The sequence below is a fragment of the Castor canadensis genome, chromosome 4 (genome assembly GCF_047511655.1).
Source record: "Castor canadensis chromosome 4, mCasCan1.hap1v2, whole genome shotgun sequence".
NCBI lineage: Eukaryota > Metazoa > Chordata > Mammalia > Rodentia > Castoridae > Castor > Castor canadensis.
Window position 1 is genome coordinate 116,221,042 of NC_133389.1, and position 15,198 is coordinate 116,236,239.

The 15,198-nt window shown below is 41.2% G+C and overlaps 1 protein-coding gene across 1 annotated transcript in view; it reads right to left on the minus strand.

Moving 5' to 3' along the window:
- Dpp4 (dipeptidyl peptidase 4) overlaps positions 1-15,198 on the minus strand; it is an 80,099-nt gene that overhangs the window by 28,418 nt on the left and 36,483 nt on the right. The window contains exons 10-16 of the mRNA XM_074070955.1: positions 14,573-14,679; positions 6,806-6,941; positions 4,789-4,833; positions 2,605-2,712; positions 2,272-2,348; positions 1,248-1,301; positions 812-933 (exon numbers count right to left, since the gene is read on the minus strand). Coding sequence (XP_073927056.1) covers positions 812-933; positions 1,248-1,301; positions 2,272-2,348; positions 2,605-2,712; positions 4,789-4,833; positions 6,806-6,941; positions 14,573-14,679 — 649 coding nt within the window. The remainder of the gene's footprint in view (positions 1-811; positions 934-1,247; positions 1,302-2,271; positions 2,349-2,604; positions 2,713-4,788; positions 4,834-6,805; positions 6,942-14,572; positions 14,680-15,198) is intronic.

Sequence of the window (15,198 nt, forward strand, 5' to 3'; positions counted from 1 at the left end):
TTATGGAGCTTTCTGAAGGGTTTAACAAAATCCTGAATATCAAGCTTTCAGCACAGTGCCTAATAAAAAGCACATTCCCAAAAATGTAACAAAAAACAGCCATTGTAAAGAACTATAATGAGAGATGTAAAAATAAAAAAGAATAGTGAGGAAGGAGTCACATAACCAGTTTGCAGCCCTCTTTTTCACCACTGACAATTGTTTTCAGAGTATCCAGATTCCTCCTCTCATTTTGAGGGAAAACCCGATCCAGTGTTTAGAAGGGAGGATGCAGGAGGCAGAGGCCTATGTTTGAATTCCGTTATACTCACTGTGTGGCCTGCATTACCAACTGTGCCTCTTCTTGTTCAGGTTTCTTCGTTTTTAATAATGATAGCAGTAGCAACAGAAGATAGAGCAGAAAGCATATTGGGTGACAGGTGCCACTCACAGTTTCTCATTTAATTTAAGGGGTGCATGCATAAACTAATCATTTAAAATCCATCATATGTGAATATACAAGAATGAAGTCTTCTGAGGGGAAGAAAAGGTATTTGTACTTACCACTTAAATATGAGTGGACAGAAAGGGACTGAATGATTTCAAGAGCTCAGGTTCAAAAGGAGAGAGCTGAGCAGAAAAGAAAGAATGGGTACCAGAAGGGAAGCATCAGGCACAGTAAGCCAGGCCCAGGTGGGTGATTGTCCAGAGAGGTGAGTGGAGGAGAGGTCAAGCATACTAGCTGAGAGAATGGAGGAAGCTCCTTCCAAGGAACAAAGGAGTACAAAGGAGTCATACTGCCAGCATCCTCCCTCAGTCAGAGCAAACTTACCTGAGCATCTCAGCTGATAATACTTCGCCTGTTTACTAAATGACACAGAATAGTACTGACACCTTTCCGGATTCAAGTCACAACTAATGCATGTCACTTTTGTGTGATCATTAAGTTGGATTCTGTAAAACGGACAGTGGAAATTAAGTACTTGATGAAAGGAAGAAATTGAATAATGCCATGTTCTGGTTTTCAAATATCAGAATGCCAAAGCAATCCTCAAGACTTTTAAAATTGTGAGATAAGTACATAAATTCATAGTACCATCAACCGTCCATTGTTTGGAAATGCCACAAAACATCTAACAAAGTCAGTCTCTTTTGTGACATGTAGACTCATTTGTGAAGGAATAAAAGTGTTTGACATTAAAAAAAAGAGTCTAGAATTTGTTCATCAGCTGAAAAGACTAAAGTCAACAACTTGATAGAGCTCTTACTTATAAAGATTTCTTCCTCCTGGCATTTCTTTGTATTCATTACTAATGTAGTATCTGGGAAGAAAACAAATAAAATATATATTAATTGTGTGTGGGTATTTTTTTTTTTGAATCTCAGCTGCATTCCCTGAACTCAAACTCCAGGCATGAGTGTGCACACAAGTACAGGCGTGTGGGTGTCTGTCCTTCCGCCCTTGCTTCAGTGCCCCTCCTAGTCACCCCAGAAGCCATTTCCCTTCATCATCTCTCTACACAGAACTGGAACTTCTTTATCTTAACAGACTAAAATATATGAAACCAGGAATTTCTTCATTAATTAAAGTGACAAGTAAACTCAAAAGAAGACTTTTATAAGAAAAATATGACTGGAAACTAGCCTGAAATTAGCACCCATGTATCAATCCTGTTTTCCAGATTTTCTAATTTATAGCACAAGCCACTAGATGACAGGAGCCCATCTTCCAAGAGAGTGCAAGAGCTACTTCTGAAAAGCGTCTTCAAAAACTACTTTGGGCAGTGGCAAAATTTTCTTGTAACGAGGCCAAAAAAAGAACCATAAAATTTCCTGGGATTCTAACAAAAAATAATGTTCCCTTTTCTACCAATTCTGGTACAGCAGTGGACAGGCTTCAGCTGAGCTTTCCATTTTCCAAAGAGAAAGGCTGAGGCACGGGACAGATAAAATTGTCTTTCCCAGCCTTCCAAACACTCAGCCCCAGCCAAAAGTTAACAGAATGCCCCGAGTGTTCACTCAGTTTTCCAGGATGTTCTAGTAAAAGAGGCTGCAGCTCGGTAATGTAAAGCAGGTAAGAGCAAGAGGTAGAGCTGCGTGGTGGCATCATATCAAATCTGCTCGGCATATGTGAAAATCATTAAGGCTTCCGTATGTTAAAAAGAAAAAAAGGATTGAACACATTCCAAATAGACTACTCTTTATTTGTCGAAGATTTTTCTCTACTTCTCTGCAAAGAGGACATGACTATGATGCATGGGTTTATATTCCACCGGTTGTTAGAATACTTACAGATAATTGCTGGTCACAGCTTCTATCCCAATGACTTCCCAGGCTCCTTTTGTAATAAATGTGCAGTCCTGGTTGGCCTTTTAAGTAAGAGATTTATTAGACTGTCTAATCAATGTTAAGTAGATGTATCAAGTCATTTACATCAGGAATTCCAATAACCTTGAGATTTCTTACAGGGTGTCCACATCCCTTCCACTTTAATCCATATATAACTGAAGAATTGAATTGGTCTATTTGTACACATTGTTTGACTTTACTGAATGACTTCCATTTCAAGTAAGTTTTTTTTTTTTAAGGAGGTCAACCTGGAATCAATTATGTAAGAATACTTACATTATAATCTTTTTGGAAATGGCAAATATGTTTATAACCCTCTTCATTGCTGATGATCTTATAGAAGCTATTACCATCAGAGGTAAAATGAGGTTCTGCAGGTCTAAACTAGAAAATAACAGAGAACAAAGAAATGTCAAAGCACTCGTCTTATCTCGTACCAACTTTAGTTGTAGAAAGACCTCCCCAACACCTGTGCTCAAAAACCTATGCTTTATTTACTTGCCAAATGAAACTAGAGGGTCTCACAAAGAAAATCCTCCTACTAACAAATGTGGACCAAAAAAAGGAACAAACTCATAGGTAAATTTTTGGAGTAAATGAGAGAAACACATATAGACTCTTGCAGGGGATACCCAATAAATAGAAATGGATACTGTTATCTTGAGGCCTCCTTTCATCGTGGAGGATAATGATGGCTTCTGGCTATAAGTGTGCCAGAAGTGTGCCTTTGTTTCAAGAAGTAAATTTCCTCAGTGTCACAAATGTGCTTTCTTGAAGCAGATATATTACTACATGGCTGTTTCAGGTTGGAGGTGGTTTATAGTTTGGGGGAAGTATTCATTCTTGTATTTATATATATTTCTTTTTTGAAATTCAGGCTTAGTCTTTAACCATTTCTGGACTTGATACCATAAGGAATGTCTGTTGTATATTTCATATAGAAGCATCCATATAGTTATTTTTATCATGAGCCTTTTCATTTTGCTAAAGATGATCAACAATTTACAAAAAAGTTTGCATAAAAATAAAGAAGAAAAATTTCACCTTTTTTTACAGTTCAATAAAAGATAGTATGCAGAATATAATGTAGTTGAATAAAAGAGTGTCTATCCCAGCCTGAAAGAATGATGTTGCTTTCCAATTTCTACTTCCTAGCTATGTTGGAGAACAGGTAGGAGATGGTCTTTTGAAATTGTTGGTTCACTTCGCCCTTGATGTTTCCTCTCTCATCAGCTCCCATTTGGGGAAGAAAAATGCTTGCCTCTTCTATTTAGTGATTCAAAGTGAATTCATTTATGGAGCAAGCTGAGGCGTGCAGTACACTTGGTGTTCTCATTACAGAGCTCTGAAACACATTCCCCTCTCTAGACCTGTGTTCGCAGCCTTATCTTTTTAATACATTTCCCTGTTTCCCCTGGATGGAGTTGTGCCTAGTAGAAATGTGTGAAAAGTGGCATCTGTCTGGTTAAATACAGAGAGGAAAAAACATATTTTTTTCTAAGAGTCGTGAGGAAGTGTAGCATGTCGCTTGCCATGGAGGAAACCGCTTTATGTTGGCAAACCTCTCCCCTCTGCCCAATCAATGCCTGAAGGAAAAGGACATGGAATGCCATTGGAGCTCCAAGCCCAACTGGAAGGAGCTCAGTCTTCCTGGACTGGGGCCTCACCCCTATCACCCAAAAGATGTGAGATAGTTACATTTTTGTGTTGCCTTATTTCCCTCTTAAAGAAGGATTAATAGAAGGAGTCATAAATATTAGATGCAATTCATTCTTCATCTTTCATGCAAGGTGTCATGACGGCTGAAGCCACTTCATCTACACCCTCCATTCCATTGTCTTGTAGCAATGTGGTTGGTAATTCTGTGCAATGTGCCTGTGATGCAGTAGGACTGAGCAGCATGAGAAGTCTCCGAGGGTCACCGTTCTTTCCTGGACAAAACTCTGCATCCCATTGCCTAATAAAGTGTGAACCCACAGGAGTATGATTTCCTTTACAGAGAGGTGTGTAGCTAGCATTGTGGTTGGTGCTGGGTTTCTGCTAGTAGTAGTTACATCTCCTTAGGCATTGATCCAAGCTAGGATGGAAACTGCTTTCTGCCTTCAAAGCATGTGACTTCAAATATGAGGTCAACATGCTCTTTCAGCATCCTGGCTGCTTTTCAGTGGTGGTTGCTTTTTAACTTGCTGAGAGCTACAATTTTCCCGGAGTATATGTTTTGTTTTGTCTGCTCTGTTCTTGGTTTTGCACTTGTCCCCTTACTTTTTCCAACTAAGTATGTTACAGAAGCTTCATAAAAACCTATCTCTGTAGGCAGCATTTCCAGTATTTTGAGAAATAGGTCAATTAACATATCTATTAACGACAAATAACATAGTGTCTATATAGAATAGTTACATATTAACCAGCTCTGAGTAGCTGATCCATAGTACATGAAATCCCATAATTCATAACACTTACTCTTCCAACCCAGCCTGTGGTACTCATTTCAACGTGCTGCTGTGCCTAGAAGGGAAAAAATACAGTGACAGCATTTTAAAGAAAAGTGTAAGATGATGAAATTTATTCCTTAGCCATAAATTGTGGTATTATAAATAAAATTGCACTTAAAATAATCGAAAACTATCTCTATTCGCATATTTTTATTTGTGCTAACTTTTTTTTTAATGTAATTACATTTGATCGTTTACCTCTCTCACCAGGAGCTCTGTCCTGGCTCCATTCCATACACTGTCCTGGAAGCTCCCCTGGCATTTTATATTCAACATGTACAGAACTGAAGACAGTTTCCTTCTCTCTCCTCCATCCCTGCCAGCCTGTTCCTCCTCCTGTATCCTTCTCCTGTCCAGCCAAGCCAGAGACCTGTGAGTCCTTCTAGATTTCTACTCTTCTCACAGTCACCTCCTTCAACCCCTTTCTTTGACTTCTCTGTTTTTCTCCACCATTACCACCTTCCTTCATGTTCTAGGCAAGTTTCCCTTGGTCCGCTGCCATGGTCTCCTAATTGGAGATGCTGCTTATCATTTCTCCGTCTGGTTTCTATCTGCCTTGCTCATCCCCCAGCTGACCTCATTTGGCAACAGACAGTGCTACTCCGCGATTTAAGGCCTTATATCAACTCCCTATTTCTTACAAGAGAAATCCAAATTCCGCAAAATGGCATTTGGGCCTATAACTCTAGCTTTAGTTTCCATTTGTTCCTCTCCTCCAGCCCTAGTCACAAGCACCACAGTTCCTGCATACTCCAAGCTGTTCACTTTGGATGCCTTTGCATTGTCCTCTGCCTTTTGCCCTTATCTGCCCATATACCACAGACTACTCTTTATCTCCCCTATGTCATTTCCTTGCCTTACTCTACCTGCTCCCAATAGAATTACATGTCTGTATCTTGCTTAAACCCTTTCATGGCACAATACCCTAATATTGTGATGATTTCATTAGCAGGAAGCCAAGAGCTTGGGTTTTGCAGTTGGGAGTTCTGGCTGTGTCCTGCGATCTGAGCCAGCTGCTGAAGAGCACTGAGCTTCATCCTCCATGGGGCTGGGCAGATTGGAAGTATTTACTAAATGACAGGTCTTCTAATTTATTTTCATAATAGGATTCCCTACCAGAACCGAAACATTTTGGGAACAGGAATATTATCTAATTTTTTTAATACATAGATTGGCACAGTTTGGAACTTTCCAGGCATTTAATAAATGAACAATGAATCAAGACATAGAGGTGAGAATTAGCATTGTGAATGGACATGATGGGAGCAGGGAGAGGAGATGTGTAGACAGGCCCCATGGCTGGAAAAGGAGGTGAGCAGAATCTCTTTTGCATATGCCAAATTTTTTCTAATCTGTACCCTCCCAAGGCTGCTAGCTCCTCAAGGGACTTCCTTGTGGTTTACCAACCTGGTTGGACCTCATGGTCTCCTGGTTGGAAAAGCCCAGTCCCTTGAGGTTGGATTAACACTGAGTTTGCTTCAGTGTTGCCACCTATGGAGTTGGCAGTTAATTATTTACATTTTAAAGTCGTTTCCTGCTTAAAGATCATCACAGTATGCTAATAGATTTGTGGCCTCTTGATACTTGTTTGGTTTCACACACTCAGTCAGTCATTCCCCATCCCCTACATTTTCCCTGTTGAAGCCCCCTTCACTGTGCTTTCAGCCTCTGGTCCTCTTTGCATTTTTGAATATTGACTTCAGATTCTATCTTCCAGGTTTCTAGCTGTCCTTTCCACCTTCCTAAGTGACCATATACATAACTAAAACCATGAGATTAGTGAGCAAAGGTGAAACAGAAGCCTTGTTGTATAATAAGTTATCTGACAGTCAAGACTGACTGAAAGACTTAGGATTGGACATGGCTTCAGGGAGAAGAGAAACTCAAATCTCATTTGCTTATTCCCAGCCTTTACTCTCCTGGAGCTTACAGAGCCTTCCAATCACATGTTATTTCAGAAACACAGCATCCCATCCCAGTCTTACCAATAAGCAATTCCATGTTAGGTTGGACTTATCATAGTCACAGATGTCCATGACAGAGTAGTTCTGAATCCTCCTGAGCCACTGCAAAGAAATCCTTTCTTGTGTGGCCCATGTCACATCACACAAGTAGTGATCCCTGGAAGGAAGAAAGGAGCAAGGAAGGAGGGGGCAGAAGAAAGGGGAGAGAGAGAGAGAGAGAGAGAGAGAGAGAGAGAGTGAAAGAAAGAATCAATTTGTTCCAGACTTTGGTACAAATGAACATTTTACTATCCTAATGGGAAGCAGAATTTCAAGTGGTTAAGAGTACCATTTAATGCCATAGTATTTTACTTTTCCTTGCAAATTGTTTTGTTTTTTTGCATTACTAGGTGTTCCAAATCAGGGCTTTATGCTTGTTAAGAAGGTATTCTACCACTTGAGTCATGTCCCCAGTCCTGTATGTTGTTTTTCCTTAAGCAATTTATTTTTGAACAAAACTTAAAATACATCCAAGAAGAAAAACAGTAGCAACATTCAACAGAGGCTTAACATATATGACTCAAACCATAGCCTTAGTATATACTGTCATCATTTTGGTGTCTAGTTGTACCAGGGAGCCAAGGATGGGGCTTTTCACTTCCTTTCTATTGTTTTGAAGGAGTAATGCAGTCACCCCCCAAGATGGGGACACTGGCTGAGATTCTGGTAGTTTCTGGTAGTTTGACATATTTCTCTGGAAAATTCCTTCCATTAGGATGAAACTATAGCTGACCCTTTTCTCAACTTCACTTTCAAATGAAGAAAAAGGGTGTGAGTCATCACACCTCCACAGACTCTGAAAATCAAAGAATTATATCCTAAAGAAATATTTCTCAAGAGTCAAAACATGAACCCTGTGAAGAAATTAAAGAACTCTGTAGCATTTTAGCCTAAATTTATATCAAGATAGTTCTAGCAATGCATCCTCCCTAACACATACTTTTAAACAGTTTTGGAATTACCTTCTGATTTATGGTGAAATGCATGGAATTCATAATTTACTCTTCTGTTAGCCTCCCTAACATTACTTGCTTGAGATGGTTTATTTCCTTTTACTTTTTTTGTTCCTCTCCCTGTTTAATTTGAGTGACTATTCATAAACCACTTCTCTCCAGTGTCTGATCAAAGCTTTGCTCTCTTCTGTCAGAAGATTCAAAATGAGTTTTTTCATTTGCTCTCTTTCCTTCTGGTCCCCTATGCAGAAGAGGGAGATAATCCCCATCCCAACTTCTCTAAAATGCTCCCCTTGCTCTGTCCCCCATCCCCTCCTCTGGCCATTTTGCTCTCCTTGCTTGACTGCTACCTTATGGGTCCTTCACAGAGAATCCCTCTGGGCAAGCAGAATGCCTGGCACAAAACAGGAGCCCACTAAATTCTTGTGCAATGCAGCCCTCAAAACAGGCAACTTTCCTTTCCTGACTTTTGTGGCCTAAACAGCTCTGTTCATTTTCAGAACTCAGATCAGCTCCTGTCTGCACTCCCCTCACAGACACTGAATCATATAACAAACATTTATTGCACTCAGGATGGCTCAGGATGAAGCACATTAAACACCATGCAGCTTCACTATTTCCCCTCTTAAGTCTGGACACTTTGTGTGCTAATGACCTCAGTGACCCTGGGTTTCCATGCTGTCTCCCTGCAAAGCCCTTCATGCAGTGTCAAAGCACCATGCTTGCACACACAGGGACCCTTTTCTGTTTCAGTCCTCTTGCCATTTAAGAACTTATGCACTCCTCAGTCTGGGTGGCCCTGTCCTCATGAACACCAAGAACTTTCCCAGACAGCCTCTCTTTGTTTAACTCTGACCCTTATTCTGAAATGACTGTCATGCCCTAACTTCTTTAGGTCTTAGTTCAAGTGTCCACTTGTCCATAATATTTTCTTGGAAAGCTTCTGCTGCTAGAGGACTATCGCTTGCCTCACAGTAGTTATCACAAGTGCCAGGCCACAGTGGAGCTTCTCCACATGCCCAGGAGGGAACAGGGTGCCTCATCTAATTGAGCTGTCTGGGTTCACCCAATGCAGAGAAGTCAAATAAGAAGATGGAAATGCAAATAAACCTCACTCAAGAAAGAACACAGAAGAACGAAAAGTAAGAAAGAAAATGAAATTGTTCTAAATTAATTTTCTATACTAGAGGTTGGGAAACTTTTTCAGTGAAGGGCCAGATAGTAAGTGTTTTAATCTCTGTGGTTCACACCTTCTCTGTCCCGGATATTCTACCTTCATTGCTCGGAAGCAGTCAGAGACAATGCTTAAACAAATGAGAATGATAATGTTCCAATGAAAAGCTGAACTTTAAATATAATTTTCATGTCACTAAATATGTTCTATTTTAACTTTTCTTCCCAACCTTTTAAAAATGGAAACCATTCTTAAATTGTTGATGATGCAAAATGAATGGCTGGTTGGAGTTGGGCTTCAGCTCTGGTAGGGCAAACCAGATTCTACATCAGTTGTGCTATTTGTCTAGGTCAAAAACCCTTTGGATATTTTGATGAAAATTCCCCTGGGGGGAGGGCTCTCTACTCACATACACAAGATTCTGGAAGGTTCCATAGGCATTGATTAGGAAGCCAGGATCTAGAATTACTCTTCCTCTTTTTAAAAGTGTTCTGGTGGTATAGGAGGTAAGCAAGGGGGCAAGAGAACTCTTCTATGATCAATGAGTCAACTGATACTAAGTAGCTTTGTCTTCTAGAGCCATAAATTATACCTCAGGTTCAGAAATCAGCACTATAAAGCAACTTTTCCCCGTTTGAAAACACTGAGTAATGGAATTTGGGAGGTTAGCCAGGAAACTCACATGTATCAGCTACCTTTCCTGCCTACTTCCAGATAAAGGTTAATGAACCTGGATCCTCTACTACCTTAGTCCTCTGTCCATGGCCCAGAGTGTACTCTGCACCCTGGGAGGGCTTGTCAAAGGCAGTTTACTAGAGGAGCAGACAGACGGTCAGTTTTGAATTTTCTTATAAACTTAATTCTTTTCAGTTGCAGCCTTAAGCCAGGATCATGCCAGTCAGCAATGTCAGAGTCATGAAGACGATATAAACCACTGGCTCAAGTGAACCTTTCACTGCAAGGTTTAAGTCTTCACTTTAAACCAGAAACATCCAGCCAGCAGAATTATCAACTATGCTTGGCAAGCTACATGCTACAAATACTGAGTAGACATTCCTTCTGCAGTGTTTGGGGGAGGGTGGAATAGGGCTGGCACCTGCAGCCAGCCTTCCTGAGAGCTTGGACTGCTTACCTTCTAATTTCTGGAGCTCTGTAATCCAAGGGGAGAACATGGTTGATTTGAATGCAAAAGCGATGGAGTCATTTCTGGATATATAGTAATAAGAGTTCACACCCATGTGGTATCTACTCTGCCAGGACCTGTTTTAAGTGCTTGACATAAAGTTCACGACCACTCTGTGAGGTAGGAACCCTTGTAGTTCATGTTCAGTAGATGAGAAAACGAAAGCACAGACAGGGTAAGTAGCTTGCCCATGCTCACCCAACTGGAAAGTGTGGGACCCAGGATTCAAATGAAGCAGGTGGCTACAGATTTCCTGCTCCTACTCGCTCCTACTGTAGAACCTCTACCCATCCCTTTGAAAAACACTGCCAGTTATCTTTACCCTTTTGCTTCTTTTCACCATAAAGTTGTGTGTAAACTAAATTTTATAATGCAAATCATAATTGAATGCACTAGAAGAGATTTGCTTTTGAACAACCTACTCCAAGGAATCTCCCCTCCCCCGTAAAGTGACTATCTAAGCATGATGCCTTGCAAAGAGTGAAAGTCTTTCAGGTGATATCTATGCCCCTAATTTGTGTAAGTGTTTCATCTAGAACATTAAGGATACTTAAAGTAAGGTATGTGTTACTAACTGGAAAGAATATTGGAGGGAAAAATGTTACTGAGAGCCACTACAGACCATGGAGTGATTAATTCAGTGAATCACCAAAGGAAGCGGGCGTACTGCCAGTGCTGGCCATGGGCTCCATGCCACCCTCTGCTCTGATAGTCATGCCAACCATCCGAGGGCCGCTGACAGATCGCTGAGAAAAGGAATGGGAGGGGCGAGGTGGATGAGATCTGAGGATTGCAGTATTGATAGCATGCAAACCCTAATTTGCCTCCTTTCTTGCCAGTGTCATTAGTTTGCAGCCAGTATCAGTACATTGTTTTTTTTTTAATCTCAGGCTTTGATGATCCTGCTTTAGACCAAGGGTTATCCACTGTTCAGAAGAGAAAGAACAAGTCTTTATCTGCTGTGTCCCTCAGGACCAGAGAGAACAGGGGTGGGACACTACATAAGCTGTGTGTGATGGGCCTCAGGAGCCATTTAGCAAATGTTGGGTGGGATCACCTTAGTAGAACACACTCTCTCCAATCCTCTAGGTTTGGGCCACAGAATTAGAATTTGCAGACGGCTGGGAGGAGATAAAAAAAGGGATTGCTGTGCAAGGTCATTCTGAAGGCAATCCTTGGAGCCATGTAAATTCCTGTGCTAATACATATAGTCTCTTAGAAAGCCCACCTTACCTATCCATCCAGGCACTTGCCTGTAAGTTTGTTCTACAATAAACTAATAGCAGGTTGGACACCTGCTATGTCCCTGGCATCCTGCAAGGTACCAGAAATACTACATACAATTGGCCCCTGCCCTGTAGACCTAGTGTTATTTCAGTCAGCAATATGAGCACTGCTCTAAAAAAAGGTTAGTTCTATAATTTTACATTATACGCTATTTTTTCTCAAATATTTTGAGATCTCATATCAAATTCTGATTATGAATTGTCAATACACATAAGCAGCTTAATTAACCTAATGAACATTAACACTAAATCATTAAGTGTAGTGGAGAGGCTCGCCTTGGTTCAAGTTTAGGCCAGTGTTGTTGGAAAAGTGGCTTGGGTGCTCTTCTCACTCATTATCACAGAAGCAGTGCTTCTACTCATTTCTGCTAATTTCTAATAAAACCAGAAACCAGCCTTATTCCTCAATAGGCTCTCACTTGCTGGAATTTGTGACAAAGGGACAAGGCCCAACAGGAAAATGACTGAGGAGCACATGGGCAGAGGAAGGAAGAGAGTGAATCACAGGTCAACACAGTCAAGAGGGCTGAGAAGTTCCCTAAGTGGCTTAACTTGCCAGGATTGCCTTTGTCCTGCTGAGCCTTTGTCCAAATCTAGCGAGCAGTGTCTTACTATGTATAACAACGCTTTCCCTAGAAGGGACCTAGAGCTAGTTTTAGAAGAGTCACCACTTTACCAAAGTTAACAGAGACCAGAACTACATTTTCAGTTCCTGAATCAATACTTTCCTGTGGCATTTCCCAAAGTGATTCTTTGGTAATACAACATTACACATAAAATATCCACAGTGAATGAGGCAACCCCACCATGAGTTTGGCTTCAAGAACTACAAAGAACAAAGGATTAATGATTAATTCATAGAGGGCAAAAATAAGTCCTTAGAGATGGTTAGGCTTTCTGAGCTCAGCACTTTACTACTGTGCCTTGGAAAATGATTTCTAAGTGGGAATGTCTATGTCTCTTCATCTGTAAAATGGCTGGGAAAATGTGTAATGTGTTTATGGAGAATAAATGAGACAGCAAGGGCAGAACAGTGAACTCCGTCCCAGCCTACACATTTAAATGTGCTCCACACATTTAAATCTGATTATTCAATTGTTTTTGTCCCAGCAGGCACAAGCCTGTGTCCTATTCCCATCTCCCACATTGTCTTGCTGTTATATTTAAGCAAATGTTTTTGGCTGTTGTGTCTCACAGTGGAGTTCTGACTGTGTTTTGGAGACCTGTCTAGGTCCGCTCTAATCTCTCAGGGAATCCTGGAGAAAATATGGGGACAAGACCTACGCTTGTCCAACCTGAGCAGCAATCTCCCATCTGTTTTCTGGAATTGTACCTCTGCATTGTATCTCACTTAAGCAAAGCATTCAAAGTTGTAAGGAAAAGTTCGCAAACTATTGGTGAGGTCTAAAGCACCTTCCAGATGGCATGTTTTTCTAAGCAGGCACTCAAGGCTCATCCTCTCTGCAGACAGACATTGGTTATAGACCAAGAGGCTGCATCAGGCACTGCCACGCTCTTCCTGGGTAGCTCTGTGCATTGCCACACTCTGTTCCACCTCAGTGCCCTCTGCTCTGCTGGAGTCCCACTTGCTCGAGCTGCACAAGACGGAGGATGCTGCCTTTGATCCCCGGGCCATGAAACACCCATCTGCCCTCCTTGGAATGCTTCCAGCCTGTTGTTTACATCTCTGTCACTGCACTCTTAGAGTCATTTATCTGAATGTTTTGTATCCTCTCCCTGAGAAGAAGTGATGGAAGGGGACAGGCTCTCCCACCATGCCTACTTGGGAGTATAGATCGTGGTGCTCAATCAATACTGTTTGAAGAGATGACTGGATGGGACCAAACAGTAGATTTTTTAGAACCTTTGGGTAAAGTTTTCCACTTTGAATAAACTCAGGGTGGGGGTAGCTTTTAAAATTTACTGGTAATTAATTCCATTCCTGAATAAATAGTCTAATACAGATATTCTGACTAAGCAAATGAATGACTAACCACAGAGCACAGCCTACAGCAAGACTGGCAGTTAGTGCAACCTCAGAGAAACTGGGTGCCTCCCCATTCTCTGATAAGAGCTTCATGCCTCTCAGGGCCCCAGTTATTCTCCCAGGGGCTCAAGGCAGAGTGCTTAGCAACCCCACTTTTCCGGCCACAGAGACAGGTTTGCTATAGATCCCCACCTGATCATTTTCCTAACCCCTGGGCCTTTCCTATCTGTGAAGCAAGCACATGATGGTATGTTGCTTGAAAGTGAAGCAAGAGAAAGCCTGCGATAATGCCGTGTCTACAACATAGTGAGTGCTCAGTGTACGCTAGCTGTCTTTTAGAAACACTAAAACAAGCATAAATAACAGAACTGAATAAACAATGTTTTGATAGCCATCAATTTGTGCCCACTATAGTTTCTTTTAAGGAAAATGAACACTAGTCTGAAGGTACTTGATGACAGAATTTCAAACCTCTAAGATTGTTTAAATAAGAAATATCTTGAAGGATAAGATGTTCATGGGGTTCCCACATTGAATCCCGAGCTTCTCTGAATTTCTCTAGGTCTTACCCTGGCCTAGAAAGCCCCATGTTGTCTTTATCCCCCACTACCTTCTCTTCTCTTGTCAGACGGCTCCAGTCACTCCCACCTCCCTGTAGTTCCTCTAATGCCCAAGAACATTCCTTCTGCAGGGCCTCTGCACTTCCTCTGCTAATACCCCCCCCACACCTCTAGCACCCCTGTGCGTGGATTGCTCCCTTGCTTCACATCACTGCTCCTGGTTCATTGTATCACAGGTGACTTCTCTACCTCTGCTCGCCAGAACCATCACACTTGCCCTGCTTTGGTTTTCTTTGTATGACCTGGAATTTTATACTGTTATTTGTTTATCTGGTTATTGTCTGTCTCTTCCAATTTGATATAGGCTCCAGGACACCTGGGAGTCTGGCTGATCTGTTCACTGCACTTGTCTTTCACTAGAATTGTGCCCAGCCTGAGGTCGTGAAGTAGGGGCTCAAGAAAGAGTTGCTGAATGAAAGAATGAAGGAACTTCAGCCTGAGTGATAAAATGGGATGCAGCTATTGATTTCACCTTTCACATCTGACATGTTCTCCCTAAGCAGTGTGAAACTGGCACAACCCAAGCATTCAGGGGAAGAATCTTACCCTGTTAACACAGAAGTAGGAGCAGAGATTTGGATGGAAGTTGCATTGGTGGTGAGAGAGTCTATATTTACAATAAAGAACTTTACAGTTGGGTTCACAGCTCCTGCCTAAGAAAAAATGATCACAGAATTGGTATTGACAAAATATAATATCATTACATGTATTTAAAACTGCACAAAAACGTCTGCATTATGGGTATAAGATTACAATTGGACACTTTCAAGCAATTTAATATAAATAAAATGAACATAAGGGAGACTCGGGAAATGCAAACTTCATATTTGGTAGAAGCAGAATATGTATTTGTGCATGCATGCATGCCTGTGTGTGTGTGTGTGTGTTTACGCATGTATGTGTAAAACTTGAAGGTCCAGAGCACTCCTGTTTAAATAATGAGTGCTTATTGGTTCATAATTTCTATACTTTGTGCTGAGGTTAAATCTCTTAAAATCAATTCTATCATTTGCAAATATATCGTGATTCCACAGGACAAAAAGCCTTTGGTTACTGTCACTATGAAGGACACCTTGGGTTCTGCCAAAGACATGGTCCACAAGAAAATTAGTACATGAGCCCACAGCCAATGGGCTCTAATTAGGCAGTCATCATTTCCACTCCAAGTTCAG